This window comes from Dama dama, chromosome 33, assembly GCF_033118175.1.
Source record: "Dama dama isolate Ldn47 chromosome 33, ASM3311817v1, whole genome shotgun sequence".
In the NCBI taxonomy this organism is placed as follows: Eukaryota; Metazoa; Chordata; class Mammalia; order Artiodactyla; family Cervidae; genus Dama; species Dama dama.
The window spans coordinates 37,040,760-37,054,753 of NC_083713.1; the positions used below are offsets into that span (position 1 = coordinate 37,040,760).

At 39.1% G+C, this 13,994-nt stretch overlaps 1 protein-coding gene across 2 annotated transcripts in view; it reads right to left on the bottom strand.

The window, feature by feature from the left end:
* Positions 1-255: 255 nt before the first annotated feature.
* SLC4A10 (solute carrier family 4 member 10) overlaps positions 256-13,994 on the bottom strand; it is a 327,476-nt gene continuing 313,737 nt past the window's right edge. For both annotated transcript variants that reach the window (XM_061135667.1, XM_061135668.1), the window contains 3 exons: positions 8,694-8,761; positions 6,028-6,144; positions 256-340 (listed from right to left, as the gene is read on the bottom strand). In XM_061135667.1, coding sequence (XP_060991650.1) covers positions 274-340; positions 6,028-6,144; positions 8,694-8,761 — 252 coding nt within the window. In that variant the 3' untranslated portion in view covers positions 256-273. The remainder of the gene's footprint in view (positions 341-6,027; positions 6,145-8,693; positions 8,762-13,994) is intronic.

Sequence of the window (13,994 nt, forward strand, 5' to 3'; positions counted from 1 at the left end):
CTCTCGTAAAACTGACAATGAGAATCTAGTGTTTACAAATGTCTAAAATACAGCAAGGAACACAGAGATTCTTGCATTAGCTTTTCTATATGCTCACAAGGGTGTCTCACTGTTCAGAAGTTTAAACACAGTAATGAAACAAGTATTGCACTACTTACAGTATGAAGGTGGATTTGAGATGAAAGACAGAATTTATAATACATGATCAAAGTGGTTTTATGAATAATTGTGGCACTCTTCTCTTATATATGTAAAAAATAAACTGAAGATCAGTCATAGACAAGTCTCCCTGTCAACACCTTTCCCTGAGTCAGCTTTCTTCTCATTTCGGCTTTCAGTGCTACAGGGGAGAAAGGAGAAATGTATTACTTCAATCCAGTGAGGCCCCTGGGAGACCTCATTCAGACACAAAACCCATCAATTTCAATGACCACAAGGGCCCTTAGGCATTGCTTTTTCATGCTGTGAAGCCTTGATAGCAACGATTAAAATCCTCGGCACTCAGTGAGGTAGAAACCAAGAACTGCAGAAAAGGGAAATTCAGAAAGCAGAAACTAAAAAACAAAACCAGACATTTTAAAAACAGCCCCCAAAGCATGCAAGATTAATACCATGGTCCTCATTTGGCCAAATGAATCACTGATGATTGTTGCAAATACCAGTCATGCCCCTCCCTGTCTTAAGATAGCACTGTACGATGAATGACATAAACAAGATGTCGCAGTAGGTATTTCTGGGCCCTGCTGCAAGTGGCGCATCCTTTGTGAACAGACTGGATTCTGATCTTGCGTGAGAACTGCACTGCAGTCAGGGGAACAGGCACGCCTCCGCTGGTCTGGAGGACCCTGTCACCCCGCACACTGCCCTCCGAACACCCATGCCATCTCCTCACAAACTCCTCCTGTACATTAGAGGAATCATGTTTCACCTCACTCCTTTTGGAACAAACCCATTCCCAAGTGGCTTCTGTTTTAACTATTCTCCAATTAACTTTATCAATGGGCAACCTGGTAATGTGACTCTCTCATTTTTTTAAAAAAAATTTTCCAATGCACACTTTACCTAATCTCAAGTTGACAGTCATTATGCAAAATTCAAATAATGTGCTGACACGCATGAAGCTCACACCAAGAGCACATGCTCCAGAGGGCAGCCCGGCTCCCTCCCAACTGCGTCCAGCACAGGTGAGCCCCACTCTGCGGCCTCTCCCAGGCCTCTCCTGCTGCTGACTCCAGGGCAACCCACAGTCAGCCTTTGGGTCCCTCGGCTGCAAGAACCCATACATTTTTAGTGCTAATTTTGGCTCAGTATAACTATGAAATGGTTGATGGTGGGGAAACCCTTGGTTTTATATAACTCTCCTCCAAGTAAAAAAAAAGTGACAGTTAAAAGCCCCTTTCTCCTACGGGGCTTCCTATGCAGCTTTCTTAGTGGTCAATAACTTAGACACATTCTAAGAATGTGTTTTTTAAATTGTTTTTTCCTCCAATTCAAGCTAGAAACAGCCCTTCTCAGTTGTCACCACCACCCGGCGCCATCAGGTAAGAAGTGCTGGAGCTTCTGCCATCTGTGGCACGCTGCCAGCGCTGAGAGCTGGTGTGAGCGGGTGTCCATGGCACCCGGGTTTGTGCCTGCCACACTTCGCAGCACACACTCCTTGCAGGTCAGAGCAAAGCAACTTTTTCTCTTTTCTTTTCTCCTTCCATGAGAAAAGATGACAGTGTGCACATGATGTGTTGAGAGGCTTAACTCTGTATTTTTAACTCCTCTATCTGCATGACTCACTTTCTTCTACTTTAAGTTCCCTTCAGATGACAAGTGTCTGCTACCCTACTTTCCAAATTAACTTTTCCCTGGGTACTACCTGCCTCCCAATCTCTTCTGGCAAACAAAGCCAATGAAAAGGGGCAGCATAGAACAGTGGCGGAAGCCCTAGGTTTGGAGTCAGATGATGACATTCAGTTCCGGAAGCAAAGAAGGAGCTATGTGACCTTGGACTAGTTATTTAATTTATCTGGGACTTGGTTTCCTCATCTGTCAATTAGTTTTGGACCAAATGGCCTCTCATTTTCTTGCAGCTTGAGTAGCAGAATCCTGAGGCTAATAGTCTCAATTCCAGTGAGCTCTATCTTTTGAAAGACAGAAAAGCATATTCTATCTATGGGAGACTGTGGAGACAGAGACATACTGGTCTCTACACCTGCACAATTCCTTTGTGCACTATGCTCCATAACCTTTCGATAAATGAGCAAACTCCCACAGCACCATTAGCCACCAAAAAAAAAAAAAAAAAATCCATTCAGAATGTCAATTTCACTCACAGACATGCTTCCTTCTGATGTCCTGCTTTGGTCATACTGGTTGTTTGTGACAAAACAATAACCAATTAAAGGATTGGGCTTCCCCCCTTCCCTGCCCGCCCTGCTCTATAAAACCAGTAGTTTTGGTATCAGGTCATATTTCATCAATGAAGTAAAAATTTTAAAACTTGCTCAAGACTTCCATGAAAAATATTACTCACTTAAATCTTCTTAGTACATGGTTATTACTCTATTCCTTGCTACATCATTTTCAGGATGCCAACCAATTCTAAACTCCCATTGTAACAAATACATTACATGTATGTATTAAATTTATACCATATCTATTACATGCTACCACAATTAACACATATTGCATACCTCTTATATACCAGGTACTTTGTAAGGATCAGGGGACACAGATGGATGAGACAAAACATAAGGAAATCATATTTCAAGAGAGGGCAAAACACGACCCACTACCTTCATGCTGCCAAGCAAGCCATGAAACTGTTATTTGTCAATGACACCATAATAGCTGATATACACAACATTTACCAAGCAGTCATGAGAGGGCTGAGGCCTAGCAAAACAGCACGAAGAAGCATCCAACACAGAGCAGGGTGGGGTGGAGGGTCAGAGGAAAGCAGCGAGAGAGGCGCTCGATCCCACCTCTGCCCCCAAAAGAAAACCAAGTGCTGCCAGGTACCTGCCCAAGAAATGCTGCTCTGGGGGGTCAGCTTACCAGAGCAGTTGCCCAGCTACTCTTGAGTCAATGCGGTTTTTAATGAGGACCGGTGTACACCAGTTCTATTTATTTATTTTTTAAATTTTTTTTGTCTTTTTTTACACCAGTTTATTTAAATAAGCTGTGGAGGAGCTTGTCACAGGTTTGTATAGCACTGTTGAACTAGGATCAGATGAGACACCCCACAGATGTGGTAGAGCCCACAGTCAGTTCTTGGATCCTCCTTTCAGTTAAACTGGATGAATTTTTTTAGACAAGTAAAGTAAATGAAATAATGGAGAAAATATAACCACTATTTCAAATGCCACTCAGAAGAAGGTATCTGGGCTTCTCTGATAGGCAGTAGGGCCTCTAAGGGGAACAGGGGGGAAACAACTAGGGCTGGGGTGTCAGAGATGCTGGGAAGCCAGCTTCGGTCTCGAGAGACAGACCCTGGGAAGCTGGTCTTAGGGCTTTTCTTGCCAATGGATACTCTAGCAGGTATAGCATTTGTACAGGTCCTAGTCATCAGACTGCAGTGCCTTCAACAGATACCAAGAGAGAGCAGTGGCTTTGGGAGGGTGTTGCTGTTACTAGTGTTGGTGGGTTTAGGATTTCTAGAAGCCACACTCTTTCTGCCAGTTTCCACTGTTACGAAGACATTAATCACTAACCAATAGACATTTTATCACATGGAATGCTACAGATTTTTATCACATTTAAAGGTAAAGAAAACTAGGCAAACTTTCATTCCACAATAGTTTGAATCTTATGCTAGTGGGAACATATGTTCAAAGAATAAGAAAAAAAAGTCGTTATATGAAAATATAAAGGACGATCTATTTAAAATTGGATCTGCTTTTAAGCATGGTACATTGTTCACTAGAATTAATCCACTGTGAGAAGTAATCTGACGTAGATATTTTAAACAATTGAATTTTTCTGGTGAAAAGCATCACATGACATTTACTTTAAGGAGTACCTAAAATATCATGACATAAAACTGCTGCTTGAACCAAAGGAAAATAGGGAAAGCGTTTTCATCTATATTGCAGGAAGAAAAGCAATCTCTAAATTTGATTGCCTCAAATTTTCCACATATTCTCATGCTTGGAATTTTATTTTGAGCTCATAAACTTGGGGTTCATATTTTTAAAAATCAGGAAAATGCCATATTTTTAATGAGAAAGAGTCCCCAAGCATATATTTCAATATCTTTGAGAAAAAGTCATACCCTTCTCATGACTCTGATTTTCTTCCAAGACATCTAGCAAAACAGAGTTACTGTGAGGATGACTCTATAAGACTGCAGCAGGGATCTTTGGGAAAGGAAGATCAAGCATGGCTTAGAATAAATATGGCTTAGAATATTACTTCCACTTGAGCCAAGTGAAGAAATACATAAAGATTTTAAAGCCCTGTTAAAAGACAGAAAATATCAACCAGAAGTCTTTGAAAGAACCTGTCAAGTAACTTTTGGAACAAGTGTTGGAGGTATCTGAAGAAGGGAAAGAGAAGGAGATGGGGAGAAAGAGGGAGAAGAGGGAGAGAGAACTGGAAGTAATCCCCAGCTTTATGGGGTGAAGACCCCTAGGCTCTCTGCACATCCACTGCTGTTTGACATAGATATGACACTGAAGCAGCATGCCATTTTGGGGTGACAAAAACCAGCAACAAGAGATAGTCTCTAAGTTTAATGTTGCCTCTTCTTCTAACCCATGCTTCCAAATCATTATCATGAAGATAAAGCTTGCAGTTTTGGAGGCATGGTAAATGGAAGCTCTCAGCTTTGCAATTTCTTAATTCAAGGGATAAATTTTATTTTTCCAATATAGAAATCTGATGTTATCACAAAATACAGTTCTACGAGGTTTATTGATTTATATACGATGCACTTGTATAAGTGAAGTGGGGGAAAAAAGTACTCAAGTTGCAAACCCTCTTAAAGAGCTGAGTAGTTATACGAATACTGTAAACAGTCTGATACTGGACCTAAGCCCAAGACTCTACACACCTTTTGCCTCCCCAAAACTCACACAAAAAACACAGGCTGACCAGGTTTCTAGAAGACACCACTTAACAAAAGGAAATGCAACCAAGGAATAGGTTTGAGGGAAAGGGTCTTACCTTTGGGAAATCAGCTTCTAGAGTGATTAGGAAGGGGAGCTTATGACAAAAATGTAATATAAAAAATTAAGTAGAAAAAGTTAATTTAAGGTCATGAAAATAAAGGAAATTAATAATTAAACACTGTTCCAAATCCTTCAGTCTCTCTTAATAAGAAGAAATATTAGCATAACACAGAGATTTTTCTTCAGATCAACATCTAAGAAGACAAGAGGGTTTGAACTCTTACTTATAAATTCTGGAAAATGCATTTTGGAAATCCTGTGATGACTCTTGGTATTTAAGAACACATTCTTCCCACCTCATGCATTTAAAACTGTCATCCACAGCTATAGGAGTTGTATGTAATGTTTGCATACAGAGCAGAAAAATGCATAAAACTTTCTAGAGCTGTAAGTTTTGGGGTAAAAAGGTTAGGGAAGATTTTTCAGGGCTGGAATAAGGGACTGGAAATAAACTAAATACAAAATTACCATTGCAGGTGCCATATGGGTTTTAAAAAGAACAACAGGAGAATGCAAAATATGGTCAGACATCTAAGGGGGTCCTAAGAAGTGGATGATGAAGGAATACACTAAAATCCTTCTGTCAAAGAGTAGGCCAAAGTGAATGTCCAAAAATGTCCTGCATTGAAACTCATTTATAGCCCCACTTCTCCCCACTGTCATAGTTTTGGAGTGAGCTTTTAATTTGAAAGGGAGATACTGAAAACATATCAACAAATGGGATCTTTGTGATTTCTAACCACTTTTTACTTTTCTGAAATATTTTAGAACTAAGTTAAATGGAAACCAATACTATTCTTTTGCTCATGGAGTCATGTCATTAAATGACTGGGTTCAGTACAAATTCACATTATTTTAGAATTCAAACCTTTTAGAAGGAAAGCTTGACTCCTTATCTTTTGAGTTATCGGCAGTAATCAGAAGGTTCCTCCACAAGGCAGTCTTTGACATTTCATCAGAAATATTGATCACAGATGGATCATCTCTAGATAGGAGTTTACCCAAAATGAGATAATAAACATTAAATAAGACACTGCAGTTATCTAACCACAGACACTAAATATAGGACAGTATTACGCCTCTGTACAGTATTTTTGATAATTAAAACTTAAGTATTATTAATAATTGTTCTCTCTAAACAATTTCATAACTATGAAAAATAAAAATCTAAATGAAAGATTCTAGTTATACAGAAACTGGTTTGGGGTACAGTTTTCCTAATTCTTTCCCAATGACGGAGTTCAGGTTCTGCATGTTCACCGCTGGGCCTCTTGTCCCTACATTCACAGCCCAGCATAGCACTTCACCCCTCTGCTCAGACTCCACAGTGGCTCCCACCCACTCAAAGTAAAAGCCCAGTGGGTGGGCTCTAGGGCTTGTAGGGCTTGCTTCCCCTACAACTTTACCTTCTGCTATTACACCCCTGCTCTTTCCTCTCAGCTACAGCGCAACGGCCTCCTGACTGTCCTGGGACCCTACAGACTGGCTGCTCCCTCGGGGCCTTGTACTCACTCTTCCTCTGCCTATAATGTTCCTTTATATGGTATGGGTTTGGCTGAAAGTGTGTTAGCGTTTTTCCATAACTTAAGAAAAAACCCAAGCAAACATTTTGGCCAACCAAATATAAATAAGCCTTTCCATTCTTAGTTCAAACGTCACCTGCTCCGATAGGCCTTTGTTGACTGATTTATTTAAAATTTCTGTTTCCATCTCCCCGTGGCAACTTCATCCCTCTTTCTGCTTTGTATTTTTGTTTCATTTTTCACCATGTGAAACTATACTATATTACTTGTTCATTTATGTATTTTCTGTCTCCCCCACCTCTATTCTACTTGAATGCAAGCTTCATGAGAACAAGGATTCTTGAACATTGGTCCTCTGCTGTTTCTCCATGACCCAGACAAAGTCTGACATTTGGTATCCACTCAACAAACATTTTATTCAGTGGCTGGGGGAGCCTGTAATATTAGGGCCTGTAACTATGCTGGATGCATTTTTTTTTACATTTTAAAACTGCACTATTTAAAACTGTCCATTTAGAACTCTCTAAAACATTCCGGGCCAGAAAGGCAACCAAATATCAACAGATAAAAAACACAGTCCAAGCCAAAGAAAGTTTCATTGTGTGAGAAATCAGTACTCTTTTCTACCACAGGTAAAAACGATTCTCTGCTATAGAAAAAGTCATGTTCTACAGAAATCCTAAACTGATCTCTCATACCCCTCATTGTGGATATTCACAAGAGGGCAACAAATTAAATTTTTAAGAGGAACACTGAGAATCTGGGTAAAACAGTTATCACAGGCTCCTTCCTTCCTAATCTGGACATGTGTTCCTTAATACCTCTCATTCATCCAGCCCTTGGTAACTCAAAGAATGAGATCAACTAGTTTCCAAAAGAGTCATGGAGAATACAAGTTTTTCATAACATTATGTGAAAAAGAGTCTTGTGAGCAAAAGAGTTTAAAAAATGCTGGCTACAACAAAGTTAAACTTTTTTTAAAAATGCCAATACTAGTTAGATTCTTTAATATGCCAATGTGCATTGTGAATCTCTAAACTGGAATGTGGTATAGGACATTTTTCAGACTTACTAAACCACAAAATCCTTTTAAGAGGGGTACCACAGGAAACTAGGCAGATTTCTGTAGAATACAGTTGAGAATATGCTGATTCAACTAAACAATCAACAGGATTTTAAAACTTAAATATTATTTTAAAAAAAGAAAGAAAGAGAAAGGGAAAAATCTCTTCTGTCTTGTACTTGTGCTCACTCTTAAGTGGTAGATGATAATTTTATTTTTTATATCTAGGAAATATTATCTTACAGTCAGACCCTGAAGAGCCACTCCTATTTTTTTAACGCTATGAAAAATTCCCTCCTTAGTCAAAAGCCTTCTATGCTTTTTTCTTGGCATGGCCCTAAATTATCCTTAAGCACTTTGGGATCATATATATATAATTTTTTGCCAAATACTTTCAAACATTTTTATTATAACTTAGAGGAGTTTGCTTTTTTTGCTATGTGTCTGCGCATGAAGATTAGCATATTTTGGAGAGTTACATAAATATTTCCTAAAATTACTAGTATAACTGAATCCTTCAATTCAGGAAATAGATTATCTCTTTGGAAGTGTCTTTCAGTAGGGGTAAATCCTATGTTTTTCCCAGAGTTCAAACATTTACATGTGATGGCTTTAGTGAATACCTAACTCATTTATTCCAGAATTGAATACTGATCTGTCTTCAGGTGCCACTTTAAGAGAATATGAAAGAACTTTCATGCTCATTATAAAATACGAGACCTAAGGGAACAGTTTCCACCTCACTTCATTTTAAGCTACTTAGCCAGTCACACGGCTTCTAGTGGCAGAACTGGGGCAGGATAATCTAATACCGAGTTTTAGTTCTTTCCGCTCTAACACAGCTTCAACAAACCCCGGTAGGAATCCACACATATGAAATTCTCAAGTAGCGTACATAACAACATATTACATTACTCCAATGGGTGTGTTTTTACATGTATATCTTACCTATAGTGCCCTTCCAGTGGGAGCTGCACTGTGCCCTCATCTTCCATAGCTAGCATACTTTGTTCTTCCTGCAAAGACAAATGTAAAATATACAATGTGAATCTGATGAGCCTCCATTTTACATTAAAGAAGAAACAGAAATTAATATTTCACTATCTCATTAACCTCGGAACCTTCCACTTTGCATTTATTAATGCTAGCACAGGTCCTTTCAATAAAGCATCAGCTACCAAGAACAGAAGTAATTAATGAGAGTCTCATACCACAAAGCAATTTAAATGCTAACAACAATCTCCTTCATGTCATTGAATGTAAAATATGGTTAATTTCCAAGCAGATTAAAACAAAAAAATCTAAATTTTACAAGGACAAATGTATTGGTAATCATTTTCATTATTGTAAAGTTGAAATTACATTCCCAGAATGGTCTATTAGAAAGGAATAAGAGGTGTATTTAGAGCAGTGGTTCTCAAACTTTCGTTTATACCAGAATCACCTGGAAGATTTATTAAACATATAGATTACTGGGCTGTACCTCCAGAGTCTGATTCAGTTGATTTGGAGTAGGGCCTAAGTACACATCTTGGGTGATGCTGATTATGCTGGTCTGAAGACCACACTCTGAGAACCACTGCTCTAGAGACTTGGTAACAGACAGCAGAAGATATCTCCCTGTTTGGACCAGAACACAGGAGTACTTTCCACTGAAGACTCATTATAAGCTTTTGTTCTAGACCTCAGATTTCTTCTTCAAGGCAATATTCCACCCTTCTCCAAAGGGTATAAATGTTTCATATATTCATTTATTCATAAATAAAGTCCATATAGTCAAAGTTATAGTTTTTCTAGTAATCATGTATGGATGTGAGAGTTGGACCATAAAGTAGGCTGAGTGCCAAAGAATTGATGCCTTCAAACTGTGGTGTTGGAAAAAACTCTTGAGAGTCCCTTGGACAGCAAGGAGACCAAATCAGTTAATCCTAAAGGAAATCAACCCTGAATATTCATTGGAAGGACTGATGCTGATGCTGAAGCTCTGATACCTTGGCCACCTGATGAGAAGAGCTGACTCATTGGAAAAGACCCTGATGCTGGGAAAGATTGAAGGCAAGAGGAGAAGGGGATGACAGAGGATGAGATGGTTGGATGGCATCACAGACTCAATGGATATGAGTTTGAGCAAACTCCAAGAGTTAGTGAGGGACAGGGAAGCCTGGTGTGCTGAAGTTCATGGGGTCACAAAGAGTCAGACATAACTTAGCAGTTGAACAACAAACGTTTTAAAAGTATATCTTTGGGGAGGAGGAGGACGATGGCGAGGCGGAGGACGCCGCGCAACCGGCCCGGTCGCCGGCCCCTCAGACCCAGTATTAAAAAAAAAAAAAAAAAAAAGTATATCTTTGGGATGAAGATAAACTTATGAAGCACTGAAACATCCTAGTTTAATTTACAATAATGTTATCATTAGCCTTTTTCCATGTACCAAAAATTAAAAGTAGTATCTACAGATTATAGCTCCTATTTCATGCATTTATTTTCAAATGGGTCAATTAGGAACGTTCAAGTTTAGAGAACTATTTGGGGCCATTTAAAACTGTTAGAATTATTGGCCCTGACTCCAGAAATGAAAATTTAAGTTGTGGAGAGATGAAGAGCTAAGTCACTTTCCTGACCAAATGGGAACTGAAGAGAGAAAAAAAGGAAGGCCCTGGAGGGTCATTGCTTTCCCTCTTTCAGTAGCTTAGCAGAAGCTTGCCTGGTCTAAATCAGCTTTGGCTGATGTCATTCTTCCTGGCACACAAGACTATTCCTAGGGTCCTCAACTTGCATGCTGCCTAGTCTGGAGAACCACTGCCATATTTCTTGTTATTTAAAGAAATGGTGTTTTCTACCTCCTCTTCAGCTAGCCTATGAAGTTATGAGGTAATGTGGGGGCAGGTCTCGTTTTCACTCTTGAAATGCTCTCCGTACACATCTAACGTGTGACCAGGCAGGCTTCCCTCTGCTAAGCCCTCAGCCTCTGCTGAGGCCTTAGAATACCTCTGCCCAACCCATGCTGTGTAATAAAGGAGAGGTCAGGGCACTGTATGGGATCTGCTATTTCTCTGCTTAGAAGCTGCCCTCCCAACCAACCCAGTGTCATATCTGTACTCTGTGATACTATTGGCATGTACCTGTCATCCCTTTGCATTATGGGAATTTATTCTATTTGCTTTCTCTGTTACATTTCAAGGAAAAATTTTCTTTGAAGACCTCTCAGATATATATTATTTCTTATGTATTATGTATTTCTTATGTATTATTTCTTATGTATTATGCCTGTTCCCCATGTTATGGGGAGGTACCATCAGAACTAATTCAAAGTGAGTAGACAGTATCATTGGTTTGAAATTATATATTTAAGCACTTGTGCAGAGCTAATCTGTAGTCTAAAATGACACATGCCTTGCAAATGGATTAGTTTCTATATATGGAAATGATACATGGGCCATATTAATTTATATGCACACCATTGAGGCCATGGGTAGAACACATTTACCCTTTCAGGAAGAAAAGGTTACTTTTTTTACTAAGAAAAGGTTATCTTAATGCACATGTGAAAGTGAAAGTTGCTCAGTCCTGTCCGACTCTTTGTGATCCCATGGACATCACAGTCCATGGAATTCTCCAGGCCAGAATACTGGAGTGGGTAGCTTTTCTCTTCTCCAGGGGATCTTCCCAACCCAGGGATCAAACCCAAGTTTCCCTCATTGCAGGCAGATTCTTTACCAGATGAACCACAAGAGAAGCCCAGGAATACTGGAGTGGGTAGCCTATCCCTTCTCTAGCAGATCTTCCTGACCCAGGAATCGAACTGGGGTCTCCTGCATTGCAGGTGGATTCTTTACTAACTGAGCTATCAGGGAAGCCCTGATGATGCATATGGAGGGACATAAAGAGAAAACAATCAACAATCCCCAATGATATTTAAGTAAAACCAAATACAAGCAAAATGTAATTCTTTTCTTGGTTGTCCACTGAAAGGTAAGATTGGTATGTAGTATCTTTTCTGACCAACTCATAATAAAATGTAAAGAAGTCAGGTATAAAGGTTTAATAAAGAGTAAAAATTGGGGGTGGGGGGAAAGGCTGAAGAGAACAGCGGTGCCATCAATGCCTGGATTACCTGGCAGCAGAAAACTAAGGCTCAAGATTCAATGTAACAGCAAAAATTGGATCAAGCTTTGGGAACAATTTTGTTTTTTTCCTCAGATGATTTTCCACTTTTCTCTCAAATTACTTTCAATAATTATTTTGCACTCTGTGGCTTGTTAGCATGTGTGGGCTTTATACTAGTCATAATTCTATCCAAACAAAAACTCATCACCTCTAAAGATAGCATTTCCAAGCCATGCTTATCTGAAGAGAAGGGTGGCGGAGCAGCCGCTGCCTTCAGTGCCAGAAGGAAGCTGGGTGGGCCCCAGAGCTCAGGGATAGAGGGCCGGCTGCATCCCAGGCAGCTCTGTGAGGAAGCCAAAAATCGAGACTTTCTGGGGAGGAGCAGTCAAATCAGGCACTAGCCGTCACGACAATCACAACCTCTTTTATCTCCATCTTACAAGGAAAGAGACAGAAAGCAAAAAGCTTACTGGGTATCCTTAACTTTGTTAGTCTGAAATATCCTAAAATGAGTTCCATTCAGCATTTCATTTACACAATGTCCATCAAAAATCTGCTGAGTTCTACAAGGATGATGATCAAAGTTTACCAAAGAGCACTTGAGGGGGCTTTGCCAATTTGACTACAGGAATGTTCATATTCTGATTTGAACACCAACTTTTCATTCAGATAGCCAAAGCACTGTCCTGATACTAAACAAGTGAAGGACAGTTGATTCTATACCCAGTAAAAAGCAGAAATATGGAGGCTTAAAAATGAATCTCTTCAATAGCACTCAAACATTTACTGGGTATGTATCATGTGCTAAGCATACAGTGAATAAAAAGAATAATCCAGGAGCTATTCATGAATCCAATAAGCAAATACATATTAAGCATGATTTCACGACAGGTAGTATGCTAGGTACTGGGCATACAACAATGAAAAGAGAGTCATAAACCTTACTCTTAGAGGATAAGAAGGATCACTGTAAAAAGAATAGAACAAGAGGCAGTGGTATCTGGGCCAGTCTCATTTGATCAGTTTGGTAATAGAAAGGAAGAAATTTAGGTAGGAAGAAACAAGGTAATAAAAGGTAGGAATGAATAAGACATGTTTTCACAATAACAAACAACTAGCCTGGCTGGGGTGAAAGGCCTGTGCTAAGTAGAAAAGGAAAATAAAATCAGAGGTAAATTGTGGTGTGTTTTGATGAAGGATTTACATATAAAGTTAGATCATGAATCGGCATTATGGTTTGTGATAGTGTAAAAAATACAATTCATATATTATGATATCTAACAAATGCTCTACCTTTAGTGAAACAGATAGCATGTTACTGTATCCACTTTTCATGTAAAGTCTGTATCTATGGAGGAGTCCTCAAACAGCTAAAAGTACAAACAACAGCAGCACAGAGCCAATGTTCACAAAGGTGTCTAGAGTATTAGAGAAAACATTCAGCAATTTTAGAATTCTTAGATATTAAAAAATGGAAGGGAATTCAGAAATCAAGTCCAACCCCTTTAATTTCATGCAAGACAACATGAAATGCAACAGAATGCAAGAAGTGCCTGAGCATCTCCTTCCTCAATTATTAATAGAATAGATAATGTTGCAAACATCACACACACACACACAAACATACATACACACCCCTATAATTATTTGTAAACCATAAAATATTATAAGAGATATTCCTTAAGACTTCCAATATGCAGAAGAGCCAATACATACAACTACTCACTTGAACGATGAAAACTGAAAAGAAAAAAACTGGGAGGAGGAGTAGTCCATATAGAATTCATATAAACAGATGGATGCAACATACGTTTTTCATCAGCATATTTGATTCAGTTTCTCTAATTGACTTATCAAAATTATTATAAAATAAAAAAATTCTGACAGAGTAACTCTGGATTTAGAGGAATATATTCTGGTGATACAGGGTCTGGGGGTTTAGGAAAGGTCATACCTCAAATTTCAGAACTCATGAGAATCACCTGGAGGTCTTGTTAACACAGATTTCTGGGCCCATATCCAGAGTTTTGATTCAGTAGGTCTGGAGTAGGGTCCAAGAATTCAGATTTATGACAAGTTGACAGGTGTTGGCTGATACAGCAGAGATCCTAGGACCACAGTTTGAAAACCACTGCTTGAGGA